Genomic DNA, 13,214 nt, shown 5'->3' on the forward strand with positions numbered 1-13,214 from the left:
GTGAGCCACCGCGCCCAGCCTGTTCTTGTATTTTTTTGAAGATACAGGGTTTTGCCACGTTGCCCAGGCTGGTCTTGAACTGGGCTCAAGCAATCCTCCTGCCTCAGCCTCCCAAAGTGCTAGGCTGAGAAGACCTGAGAAGACCTTAAGTTTATACCTTAGGCTGATCTTTGGCACAGATCAACAACAACAACAAAAATAAATAAATAAATAAACTAACAAAAAACAGCAAACTCTGAGGAAGCGGGAGAATCTTATATTCATAGTTACCACATTATTAGATTCAAATGTCCAGTTTTCAGGAAGAAAATCACAGTCATTCAAAGAAACAGTGAGCTACTGCACCTGGCCAGGTATTGTATTTTTCATGTTTAGAAATTTTATTTGACCGGGAGTGGTTTATGGCATTTGCACTGCCATCGTGGGATCTCTCATCATCATCTTCCTTTTCCTTCACCTCTCTCCTGCATTATATCTCCTGCTTTCTTTTTCTTTTCAGACCGAGTTTCGCTCTTGTTGCCCAGGCTGGAGTGCAGTGGCGCCATCTCGGCTCACTGCCACCTCCGCCTCCCAGGTTCAAGCGATTCTCCTGCCTCAGTCTGCCGAGTAGCTGGGATTACAGGCATGTGCCACTGTGCCCTGCTAATTTTTGTATTTTTAGTAGAGACAGGGGTTTCACCATGTTGGCCAGCCTGGTCTCAAACTCCTAACCTCAGCTGATCCTCCTGTCTCAGCCTCCCAAAGTGCTGGGATTATAGGTGTGAGCCACTGCGCCTGGCCAGGATCTCCCGCTTTCTGTAATCACATCTTTCTCTTTTTTGGTTTATGTTCTCACTTTAGAAGAACATGTCCTCCAGTAGCTTCTTGGGAAAGGATGCATAGGAGGTAATATTATCTATGTCTACAAATGTGTTTATTCTATCCTCACACTTACAGGACAGTTTAGCTGAGTATAGAATTTTAGGCTGGTGTCTTAGTTAAGAAATAGACCCCAATATACTGTAGTTCAAAAAGATAGGAGTTTACTGTCTTATACTGACAGTTTGGAGGAAGCAGGCAGGAAGACAAAGTTACCAAGGCACCGAGTTTGTTTCCAATTTATTGTTCCACTACTCCCTAGTCAATCCTAAACCAACTTATCAGCAACACACCTGAATTCAAGCCCACAAGAAGGGGAAAAGAGGAAGCAGAGAGCAAGGAATTTCCTCTGAAATTGTGACTGAGAAAGTTGCACACACTCTACTGTGTCCTGTTGGCTCCTGAGGGGTGAAGTTATTTTCTAGTCCATCTATTTCACTCAGAGTGTTGCCTTTTGAAACTTTCAGTTTTATACAAGGGATCTAGATCCAACCTCGCACCACGTGAGGGTCCTGGAATTAGTTTTCTATCTTCTGTGCATGAGGCCCATTAAAACCGCAAATCCTAGGCCCCAAAGATAGGCAGAGGCCCTAGCAGAGCCATCAGCTTAAGCCCTAAGGCTTCCCAACACTCTGAGTAGCATGCCCACCCCACATCACTGCCTACAAAGCCCCAGATGCCGTGGCCCTGCCATCTCACTGCCCGTATCTCTTCCTCTCCACCACTTACACATCAGGCTCCAACCTCTCCAGTCTCCTTGCTGTCCCGAGCTCTTTCCTGCACCTCCCAGCCTTTTCACAGGCCACTCCTCTGCCTGAAGACTCTTCCTCCAGATACCCATTCAGTTTGTTTCCTCCCCCATCCTGTTCAAATGTCACCTCTGAAAACTTTGCTTACCACCTTGAGCAAAATAGCCCCTTATCGCTACCTCCTACCCGTCTACGTTTCCTCAGGGCACCCAGCACTCCTAACATGGCACTTTTCTTGAGACAGGGTCTCGCTCTGTCATCGCCCAGGCCGCAGTACAGTGGCATGATGACGGCTCGCTGCATCCTTGACCTCCCAGCTCAAGCAATCCTCTCGCATGAGCCTCTTGCGTAGCTGGGACTACAGGCACATGTCACCATGCCCAGCTAGTTTTACAGTTTCTTGTAGGGGTGTCTCACTATGTTGCCCAGGCTGGTCTCAAACTCCTGGGTTTAAGTGATCCTCCCACCTTGGTCTCCCAAAGTGTTGGGATTACAAGCATGAGCCCCACCATGCCCGGCCTGTATTTTTATTTATTTGTTTATGGTCTGACTCTGCCAGTAGGCCTGTGTCCAGGTGGTTGATGTGGGAAATGATCCCAGGAGGCAGGAGTAAGGGAAGGGGTGTCACAAAGGAGGAGGAGCCAATTCAAGGATGTGTTACTGAGTCAAGCACCTCCCAGGATCTTCTGAGGAGACTAAGAATGGCAGCTCAGGGCCGGGTGCGGTGACTCACATCTGTAATCCCAGCACTTTGGGAGGCCAAGGCGGGTGGATCACAAGGTCAAGGGTTTGAGACCAGCCTGATCAACATGGTAAAACCCCGTCTAAACTAAAGATACAAAAAATTAGCTGGGCGTGGTGGCGCGCACTTGTAATCCTAGCTACTCAGGAGGCTGGGGCAGGAGAATCGCTTGAACCTGGGAGGCGGAGGTTGCAGTGAGCTGAGATCATGCCATTGCACTCCAACCTGGGCAACAGGTCGAGACTCCGTCTCAAAAGAAAAGACCAGCCTGGCCAACCTGATGAAACCCCGTCTATACTAAAAATACAAAAAATTAGCCGGGCGTGGTGGTGGATGCCTGTAATTCCAGCTACTTGGGAGGTTGAGGCAGGAGAATCACTTGAACCCAGGAGGCGGAGGTTGCTGTGAGCTGAGATTGCACCACTGCACTCCAGCCTGGGCAACAAGAGCAAAACTCCATCTCAAAAAAAAAAAAAAAAAAGAATGGCAGCTCAGAACTGCCAGGAGAAGATAGGGAAAAGCCTGTATAGCTCATCTACTAACACCTTTGGCAAGGGTGCCCCACAGGTGCTTCACTCCCCGGCACTTCTGAGTTGCACGTGTGTCAGAGAATCCCTGGGGCAGGAAGCAAGAGGCTTAGCCTGAGGTGAGACCCGTAGGGTTGCCCCTGTGCAAAGCTAGTTGAAGCCTGTGTGAAAGTGGCCACTGCGGCACCCTTGGCCCACGGTGTTAGTAGACGGCTGGAGTAAGAGGTGGGACTGAGGCTGTGATATAGGGACCCTGTGTGGATGTCTCTTTCACCACTCTTTTCCAATCACTTAGGAGAGTGGCCAGGACACAGTGAACATTCAGTGAATACTAAATGAATGATGATGTAGTCTAGCAGGGGAAAAGGCAAGCAGTGAGTTAAGAAAATCAAGTGGGTTGTGGGCTATAATTGGGTAACTGCAGGTTGCAGGGGGCCTCCAGCAGGAGCCTAGCTACTCTGTAGGGTAGGGGTGGGGATAGGACAGAGAAGATTTTCTGGAGCAGAGAGTCCTTAACTTGAAATCTGGAAGATGAGCAGGAGTTAATTGCACAGATAAGTACTTGCACATCTAACTAAATGTATCAGTGATAAAATCATAGGTAATCACAGGTAATGCGGTGGCTCACGCCTGTAATCCCAACACTTTGGGAGGCCAAAGTGTAAGGATTGCTTGAGGCAAGGAGTTTGTGACCAGCTTGGGCAACACAGCGAGACCACGTCTCTACACAAAATAAAAAAATCAGCTGGGCGTGGTGGTTGGTGCCTATGGTCCCAACTACTCGAGAGGCTAGGGCAGGAGGATCAGTTGAGCCCAGGAGTTTGAGACTGTAGTGAGGCCACGTTCATGCCACTGCACTCCTGCCTGGGCAACAGAGTGAGACTCTGTCTCCCCGCCACGCCCCTCCCCAAAATAATAGATAACATATACAAAGCATTTTCTGTGTGCCAGACACCATGCTGTGTGCTTGATGGGCCTTGTTAATTCATCCTTGTTATTTAATCCTACGGCATGTGAATTGTCTGATCTGTTTTACCCAACGGAAACTTGAAGCTCAGAGAAGTCAAGTCACTTGCATTGACAGGGTAGAGAGAACCCCTTCCCTCTATTTTACACAGGGCGACTGAGGCCCAGAGCAGGGCAGTGACTTGCTCATGGTCACAGAAAGGTAAGGGCTGAGCTGGGACTAGAATCCAGGTTTCCTGACTCCTAGGCTTGCGTTCCTGCTCCAGAGCTGGCTAGAGAGACAGGGGCTGAGGAGAAGGGTGAATTAAACACTGCCAGGCTGAGATGGGTGGGCACTGCCTCCCCAGCTACTACCAGAAAAAGCTGAAGGAAGGCACCTGCAAGGCCCAGGAGATGGAAGCGGCCATAGGCCGGCTGCGGTTGCAGAAGAAGCTTCCCCACAACCCCCAGCAAGAAGAGAACTCAGAAGTCCCAGAACGAAAGGTCCTCAGTATCCTGAGCCGGCTGAAGCAGCAGAACTATGGTGAGGGCTCTGGGCAGGATGGGATGGGCTAGGGTTGGGGCTTTGATCTCTTGCTCATCTGGTCTCCTTTCCTTGGGCCCTCAGGCAGCCAGGCCAAGGGAGCTGAGAGGCCAGTTTCCCACTTCGGGCTTAACTGTGTACATCAGAAAACAGGCTGATAATCACTATTTTCCATCCAGGCCTATGACAATGGCCTTCTGCATTGGACTACTCCCCTCCTGCCTTAGCCTGAGCACAGGTTGGTCCCATGAGCCAGGACTGAGAAAGAACAGCTATAGAGATTAGCAATCCCAGCTCACTGTTCGAGTGCCCACTGTGCTAGGCCCTTTGCAGATGCTCTAGAATACAGTACTCATAATCAGGTATTTACCCCATTTTACAGATTAGAAAAATGAAACTGACCCGGGCGTGGTGGCTCACACCTGTAATCCCAGCACTTTGGGAGGCCGAGGTGGGCGGATCACCTGAGGTCAGAAGTTCGAGACCATCCTGGCCAACATGGTGAAACCCCACCTCTAAAAAATTAGCCGGGCATGGTGGTGAGCACCTGTAATCCCAGCTACTCTGGAGGCTGAGGCTGGAGAATCACTTGAACCCGGGAGATGGAGGGTGCAGTGAGCTGAGATCACGCCATTGCACTCCAGCCTGGGCGACAAGAGCAAAACTCTGTCTCAAAAGAAAAAGAAAAATGAAACTGATATAGTTCAGCAATTTGCCCAATGCCCCTAGCTAGTGTTTTGGAAAGGGGAGTTTATATCCAGGTCTGACCCCAAAACCTATGCTCTTTCCACAGGGCAAGCCTGCCTCCCTTCCCCCAGGTACCATTTATTAAACTCCTACTGTGTGCCAAGTAACAGGACAGGAGCTTTGCAGTCTTTCTAGAGCATGCCTACTAGACTTTGCCAGCACCCATCGCGAAGTCCTCTGCTCCTTGTTAAGCTGTTACCAGCTCTTATTCTGTGTGCAGCACTGAGCTGAGTGCTTTGCATATATTTCTCCTTTAATCCTCATCATCAACTTTTGTGAGGTGGGTACCACTATCACCTCCAGCTCAGAAGCTTAGAGAGGTTAAGTGACTTGCCCCAAACCACTCAGCTCATTATGTAGCAAAGCCAGGATTTCACTTGAATCTGCCTGCCTCCCAAGGCTGGGCACGCTCTGAAGCATTCCCCCTTCTGCCTCCTTCTTCACCAGCTCCCAACCTGCAGAGCCCCTATGCCCAGGTGCCCTGCATCCCGCTCTGCTCACGGCTGGACAAGAAGATGGTCCGTAGGAAGCCAAGCAACCACTATGCACTAGACCAGTGCACACCCCCTGGCCTGGATCCTGACATCCATAGCCCCTTCTTCCAGTCAGGATCTCAAGGAAACAGGTGGGTGCCCAGATAAAGGGCCCCAGCCCAGGCCCTTCCAGACTCTTCCTTAAGAGGCCCCCTGGCCTAATGCCTGGGAATCCATCTTTCTAAGAGATCATACCTGAGAGGCTGCTTGCTCCAGGGAGGAGAAAGGGTGAAAGGCGAAGAAGACAAACCTTTGTTGAGGGCCTGTGTACCCAGCAGATTGTTCCACTGAAGCCAGAGTGCTTCTGCTTTCCTGTGTCCAGGATTCAGTGGCACCTGAGTGCTCTGAGTTCCCTATGGTTCCATATTAGGACTAGCAGACTGTGCACCTGGGCAGAGGGGAGCGTCTCCTGCAGCAGTCCCCCTCCAGGCTGCTGGGGAACGGAACTCTGGACTTGGAATCAGGCCCCTAAGCCCAACTGCTGGTTCCACCATTTCTGAGGGGAGGCCTCCTCTCTCCCCTCACTTGGGCACGCACAGATGGCTCATATACTGGCAGACAGGGAAAGGGCCACATGTCTCCCACCCTTCTCCCCCACTCCTCTTCCCAGGGAACACAACTCTGACAGCAGAAAGTGGCTCAGCTCTGTGCCGGCTCGAACCCACTGACCCTCTGGAGGCCTGACTCTAGGCAGCTGCTCAAGGCCTGCAGACAGATGGGCCACCAGGCAGGAGCTGCTGCTGGGATTTGTTTTGTGGCCTGGTGAGCTAATAAACACCAATAACTTCAGCCTCTGTGCCTCTTGCCAAGGAAGGCCCTCAAGTTGTCACCCAGCCACCACTGGGTTCTCAGAGTGCAGGGTTCCACCTCAAAGCCCTGCCCACGGTTGGGGTTTCTGCTACAGGTGCCCCTGCGTGCAGTCTTGACCTTCTGTGCCTTCTCAAAGCACAGGGCTAGGTCTCTCCTCAGGTGAGCACTTCCCCCTCTAGACTGGGAGCCCCACAGAAGCAGCCGTTCTCTCTCTCCACTGGCTCTAAGACAGGCCCTGTGGAAGAGCAGGAGGTGGCCTCTGCACGCTCCCCCAACAGAGCCCCAGGACCCAGGGCTCTCATTCTCTGGGAGCCCCAAGAGGGGTGGGTCCTTTCCCCTCAACCCACATACCACCCGGCCTCATGTTTTCCCAAAGACAGTCTTTCCCTGGGACTAGGCAGAGGGAAACCCCCCAGGGTTAAATAAGCAGCCACAGCAAGAGGTAGAGGGCAGGGACTGAAATGAGGACAAAGATCTGACAAGTTTAAAACATGTATTTAAAATACAATTTATAAAATGCTTAATCTGCCGACTCAGGAGCCCACGGTGCAGGGTGGGGTGGGAGTGGGCAGCTGCCCGCTACACCAGCAGAGTGAGACTGCAGGGGTGCGGCCCTCCCTCCCATGCCCTTCTGTTCAGACACCCGAGGGGCCCATGTGCACCCCTGGGATCACACGACCAGAAAACAGGACCCCAGAGGTTTCTTGAGTCTCTGCTTACCAGGGAGGCTGGGTACAGCCCTGCCAGCCCATCCCTGAGCAGGGCACCCCCAGATGGGGTAGAGCAGGGTATGGCTGGGCAGGGCAGGGCTGGGCGGGGCAGATGGGCTCTGGAAGGGGCTGATGGTAGCAGATAGGGTGTTGCCTCCTGCCTGCAGGTGGGGAGCACCCTGATTGAGTGGGCTGAGAAAGGTTGGTCACCAGGCCTGGACCCCCCAGCTCCTTTGGTTATAGGCTGACATCAGAGTAGTGGCTCATGGGAAGCGGTTAGCTGGAAGGTCTGAGGCCTGGCCCATGGGGTCAGGGAGGAGCTGGGGGAAGGGGACAGTACCGTGAAGGCAGATAAAAAGGCAGCAGCCTCAGGTTTCTGCCCCCCATCCCCCTGGGGTTTTCCAAGCCAAAGCCTGCAACTTACTTTAAAAAAGAAAAGGAAAAAAAGCACTTAGGAAAGTTACAGACAACTACCCCCAAAAAAATACCCTCCCACACACAAAATCCAAACCGTTTCCTCATTTCCCTCCCGCCTCCCCCGACACAATACAGTTTCCTGTTTTCTTTCTTTTTAAAAACGTTGCCTGCTACCTCTCCATTTGGGAAGCCCAGGGCATGACTGCTGGTGGGTGGTGACAGGCACACAGCGGGCAAAGCCCATCTTTGGCCAGAGGGAGGTGGGAGGACCAGTCCCTGCCACATCCTCAATCCAGACACCCACCAGCCAGCCTTTACTTTGGCCTCCCACTAGAGAGTAGTATGGCAAGAACAGGTGGTCCCAATGGCTGGGCAACCAGCACTTCTGGCCTTCCCACCTGGACTACCTCTACAGCCTTCTCCAATTAAAAGGAAAGTCTCACTTTGGGCGGGAAACCACTATTACATGAGGGATGGACACTACACATTTAGAATGTGGACACTTGGTTAGGGCAGTGGAACTATAAAGATAGCAGCCAATTTTCTTCCTTGCCTTCTCCTGAAGGTAATCCTCCCTCTTACTGACTGAAGCTCTGGTTCCAGCTCTGCTCATGGGCAATGCCTGGCTTTACAGTTATAAGGCTGTGCTATGGACTAGCTGCTGACTCAGCTGGCAGCTGGCCCTTCCTCCGGAGGAGAGGACGTGGTGGGGCATGGCTTGCTGGGCCTGCCCTACCATTCCCACAGGGAACCAACGGTGGAGTGAGCCTGTGAGACTCAGCTTGCCACCTTGGCCACCACGTGCTGCCCTCATCACAAAAACCACACCAACCACTCCGAAACGTATCTGCTGGTCAGGAGCAGGGAGGCTGTCTGGCTGGCTGAGGGATAAGGCGCAGTGCAACGGAAGGGATCAGGAAGCCTGAGAGGAGCCAGGTACACACAGAGCCGCTCTGGGCAGCTGCTCTCTTAGTCTCTTCCACCTCAAGGAGCCAAAGCAAACCCCAGGCTCCAGGGACAGAGGATAAACTGCCTTCATTCCAGGCCCTCGCTCTGGAAAAAGGGGTGACGGGTAGCCTAGGCCTCTGAGGAACCAGTCTGTCATCAATCTTTGCAAAGCAAAGCTGTTCTTTTTCCAACTTTATTCAGAATGTTCTGCCTTCAAGGTACTGATTGCACACAGGAAATGTACCAGGTATAGTTACTGAGCTGGGGCCATCAATGGAGATGGAGCACTGCAGACCCCTAAGAGTTCAAGCCATGCTGGAGTGGGAAGACCTATCCACCTTCTGAACATACGAGGCAGAAGGCTCAGAGTCCTGGAGGCAGACTCTCTCCTGGTTTTCCTTGTGCTGATGGCAAAATACTAAACAAGTCTTCTCTCCGTCACTTCTAAGCCCAGGGATGCAATCTCACTCCCTGGCACTCTGCTCTCTTCTAGAAGTAGTAAGCCTGGCTGGTAGGGAACCACCCTGAGGGGTATGGGAAGGGGAAGTCGGTTCACTTTCCCTATCTCCCAAAATACTAGAGGTGGGGTTGGCACCCTCCCCAGGCTCTCCGAGCCTACAGAGCTAGCCCAGTCTCCAGGCAAGGCCCAGATGCCGTGGGACTTAGCTCGGGGAGGGAGGTATAGGCATGGGGTGCTCATCTGTCCTGGCGGCTGCAGAGCCCTGCCCCTTTTCCGGGCAGCAGTAGGAATACAGAAGCTAAGCTCACCAAAATCCTATTGGTTAATGTTTCTAGTGAATTTCCCAGAAACATTTTTAAGTAGACTACCAAACTACCCTTTCTTAATTAAAAATTCATTAAACCACTAAAACCCCTCCCATGCACTTTTTCTTGCAAATCAGATATTTGTATAAACAAACAAAAATAGGAAGAAAAAAAAAAAGAAAGGATATTTTCAAATGGAACTTACTTTTTAAGTGATGGAGACATGCACTTGGGGGTGGGTGGGTGTGAGTTTTCATTTGTGTTTTGAAATCCCAAATTAATGAGCATGATAAACTGTTATTGCTGGCACTGGCTTTACCCCAAGTGGCCAAGTGGCACTGTCTGACTCTCTGAGTCCTTGCTGGGTCCCCCCAACCTTCCCCTAACCCCCACCCTTTCCCTTTCCATTGACTTGGGACAGCCCTTGTCGATGTGCCAATCACAGTGGGAAGGGGGAGAAGGGGGGAGGTCACAGTGCATGGGGTTCAAGGTCACAGTGGGCGGAGCAAGGGGGATCACAGTGCAAGTAAGTCAGGTCGTTCCCTCTGCTCAAGTCCAGCTGTCTGCCACGGCAGTGCAACCCGTGGCAGACGACCCAGGAGGCGGTGACGGCAGCAACGGCGGCATCTTTTCTTGCCTGCATTTATCTGCGCTGTTTGAAGCCTTGTGACCCATCAGGACCCAAAGGCTGTCTGATCACATTATTGGGCTGCCTGCTGTCTTCGGGTTGGGAGATCCTGGTTGGCCTGAAAGGAAGAAGAGCAGAGGAAGACCTGAAGAAGGATATAATAGATGTCCCCCATCATTTCTTTATTTTTTATTTATTTTTGAGACGGAGTCTCATTCTGTCACCTAGATTGGAGTGCAGCGGCACGATCTCCGCTCACTGCAACTCCACCTCCTGAGTTCAAGTGATCCTCCTACCTCAGCCTACCGAGTAGCTGGGACTACAGGCATACGCCACCACACCCAGCTAATTTTTGTAATTTTAGTAGAGATGAGGTTTCACCATGTCGGCCAGGCTGGTCTTCAACTCCTGACCTCAAGTGATCTGTCCACCTCGGCCTCTCAAAGTGCTGGGATTACTGCACCTGGCCTAGGTGTCCCCCATCTTAAAATCAACTGTCCTTATAGCTGGGGGCCAAGTCACTCTGGCTCCACAAGCCTGCTTCTTTGGGAAGCTGACTCAGGGCACCTCCAAGTTGAGGCCCCTGTGAGCAGGTAGGGTCGGTGGTGCACGTTCACCTCTAGCAGCTACAGCATCCTTTCCCCCGCTCAGCTGCCATCATGCACTTGTAGGCAGGGGGAGTGCTTGAGGGCCCACTCTGCCCAGAGGCAGTGACCATGGATAGCACATGCTCCGCAGAACCATTTGGAATCTCCAGAGTGTTAGGCCAAAGTAAAGAACTGGAATCAAGAGCTCAGCAGAGGGACACATCCCCCGCCCCCCAATTCTTCCCTCCCACTCCTCTCCAAACTCTGCGGTTAACGGTTGACTCGTATTACTATTTTTCCACCCTGGAAAGGTGAAGACTTAGAGGAGAAACAACGAAAAGAACAGGTATCTCTTCAAAATTATGAAGAGCTAGAAAGAAGGTACGCAGATTTTTTCTTCAAGTCCCAGAATACCAAACCATAGCAGTCCCTCAAAGTTAGAAGGAGGCCATCTTAATGAATACTGTTTGATTAGAAAGTGATAAACTTATATGATGCAACCTCTAATACTGCAGAGAAAAAAATGATAAAAGTAAAAAGGAATTTAGAAAATTCACAAAAACATCACAGTGGGCATACTGGAGACCCAGAAAATATCATCAAAGCACTTATCTGGGTACCTTCCACTCTGCCAGCCCAGGTTCTCCACATCCTATGCTCATTTACTCACTGAATTGCACAACACCTTGATAAGGTTGGTACTATTATTATCCCATTTTTTCAGATGAGAAAACTAAGGCCCAGAGAGGTCAAGTCATTCTAAAGAAGAGGTTAAGAGGCAGATTTTGACACAAGCTCATCCATGCCTTCACTCTCTACGCAACAGTGCCCCCTGGTGACTACCAACCGCAGAGGCAGCATGCCAGCAAACTGCCACCTCCTCCCTGGCAAGGCTTTCAGAGCCCTCTCCAGCCAATGCGGCACAGTGAACTAGCGCCAGCCGGCTGGGGTCAGCAGCTGGAGCTGCATGGTTCCTACCCGGACTCTGCTTGCTTCTCACTACTCTACATGCAGCCAGGATGCTCTCCTCTTCCCGGGTGGACTGGGACAGCCATCACTGGCTGGCCCTGCCAGCCACACTCACCTGTCGAGGATGGGTTTCTCCTGCTCCTCCTCGGGGCTGGCGCTGCCCAGGATCCGCTTCCGGGCCTCAGCGTACTCGGCCTCTCGCTGTGCTAGGGACTTGACTGGAAGGGTGGGCCTGCTGGTGGAGTTGGGGCTGCTGACCACACCGTTGCTGGTGGGCCTCTTGAGGATGCGGATCTGTGGAGGGGGCCCCGCGGGAAGGCTATCGTCCTGAATCACAATGGGCACTTTGGGAGGAGATTTGGATTTCCTGCTGACAAAGAGCAAACACAGCTTCATAAATCATGCTCCTGACTAAGGAGGCCCTGTCCATGTCCCACACCCACCTCTCATCACTTTCCTCTCCCTCCCTACTAATTCTACCCATGATTCTCTGGCCTCTGACCAGACAGCAAAATTTCCACTCCTCAAGAAGGGTGTCCCAAAAAATCAAGCTTGCGACCAGCTCTGGCAGGCCACAGAACTGCTCCTCAGCCCTAACCCCTGGCCACGGGGGCTGGAACACCACCTCATTCTGGCACTTCTATCCCCATGTTCACCACAGCCACATCAACCACCATTTGGCCCTGCAGCAAAACAGTTTATATCCAGAATCGAATGACGTCAGTTAAGATCCCAGCTTCCCTACACAGATCAGAGTAAGACTGGCTGGTGGGGTGGGAGCCTTTGAACTTGGGGGTCAGCAGTGTTCACTCTCAGCCAAATCTTCCAACACATGCTCAAACCAGACAAACACTACAAAGGAGCCCACTATGCCATCCCTGCCTGGCATCAAGATTTACCAAGCCACCTTCTAGTGAGAGTGACCTGTGCCTCCCAGAGACAAGCTACACCAGACAATTGAATCCTCTTCAAAAAGCTTCTGAACACAGAAACCTCCCTTGCCAGGGCTTCCTGGTCTTTTGGACAGCGGCGGGGCTGGAGTGGAGGATGCTCCTAGAAACAGTGCTCGGCAATGCTCAAAAGAAAAGCATTGTCCAAGGCTGGTGGACGCGTACATCAAGGCGATGTGTCCACAAGGAGAGGTGGAATGACAAAAAACAAAGAGGGACAACAACACAGGAAGGGAAAGAAACAAAAGCCACAGGAGGAGACAGGAACCCAGACAGGAATGACCACCCGACAACAGCCACCAGGACCCTCCCCAGAGCAGTCAACCAGCTTCTCTTCAGAACCAAACAAGCCTGCTTTCAGAGCCTTGGCTGTCAGGAGGAGTCGGGATTGGAGGAACTGAGCCAGGGTGAATGGAAACAAGTCTCGGGTAGGACACAAATGGTATGGAACGGGGACTGTAACCCAGGGTTAGTGTGGTTGCTGAGATGAGCAGACAGACAAGGAGCCAGCAATCTGATCAAAGAGGCAGGGAGCCAGGAAAACTAGTGGTCGGGCAGAGCACCCCAGAGTTTCCTGGGGAATGACTGTGCAGCCCCGTAAGCAAATCCAGAGAGGTCCTATCCTCTTTCCTGTCCCTTGTACCTATGGAAAACCAACAGGTTCCCTAAGCCCAAAAGCAGAAAGCCTAAGTCAACTTTCACCTACTCTGGAAACACCCTCCTCTGTCGTCTAGGTGGAGAACAAAGCTATTTTTAAAAGTTTTTTTCAAGAATTTCCTAGAATG

General features: G+C 51.7%; 2 protein-coding genes across 19 annotated transcripts in view; one reads left to right on the forward strand and one right to left on the reverse strand.

The window, feature by feature from the left end:
* Positions 1-6,434, forward strand: part of SPATA21 (spermatogenesis associated 21) — a 48,907-nt gene extending 42,473 nt beyond the window's left edge. For 9 of the 10 annotated variants that reach the window (XM_054436383.1, XM_063659102.1, XM_054436354.1 and 6 more), the window contains 3 exons: positions 4,190-4,365; positions 5,560-5,737; positions 6,256-6,434. In XM_054436383.1, coding sequence (XP_054292358.1) covers positions 4,190-4,365; positions 5,560-5,737; positions 6,256-6,313 — 412 coding nt within the window. In that variant the 3' untranslated portion in view covers positions 6,314-6,434. Of the gene's footprint in view, positions 1-4,189; positions 4,366-4,449; positions 4,600-5,559; positions 5,738-6,255 lie in introns of those variants that run through there. The other variant, XM_063659098.1, reaches the window with a different exon arrangement.
* Positions 6,435-6,931: 497 nt separating this feature from the next.
* Positions 6,932-13,214, reverse strand: part of SZRD1 (SUZ RNA binding domain containing 1) — a 45,534-nt gene continuing 39,251 nt past the window's right edge. For 5 of the 9 annotated variants that reach the window (XM_063659141.1, XM_063659139.1, XM_054436568.2 and 2 more), the window contains 2 exons: positions 11,595-11,849; positions 6,932-10,041 (listed from right to left, as the gene is read on the reverse strand). In XM_063659141.1, the coding sequence (XP_063515211.1) occupies positions 9,939-10,041; positions 11,595-11,849 (358 nt within the window). In that variant the 3' untranslated portion in view covers positions 6,932-9,938. The remainder of the gene's footprint in view (positions 10,042-11,594; positions 11,850-13,214) is intronic. The other 4 variants (XM_054436563.2, XM_054436585.2, XM_054436573.2 and 1 more) reach the window with 1 other exon arrangement.

This window comes from Pongo pygmaeus, chromosome 1 (genome assembly GCF_028885625.2).
Source record: "Pongo pygmaeus isolate AG05252 chromosome 1, NHGRI_mPonPyg2-v2.0_pri, whole genome shotgun sequence".
Lineage (NCBI taxonomy): Eukaryota > Metazoa > Chordata > Mammalia > Primates > Hominidae > Pongo > Pongo pygmaeus.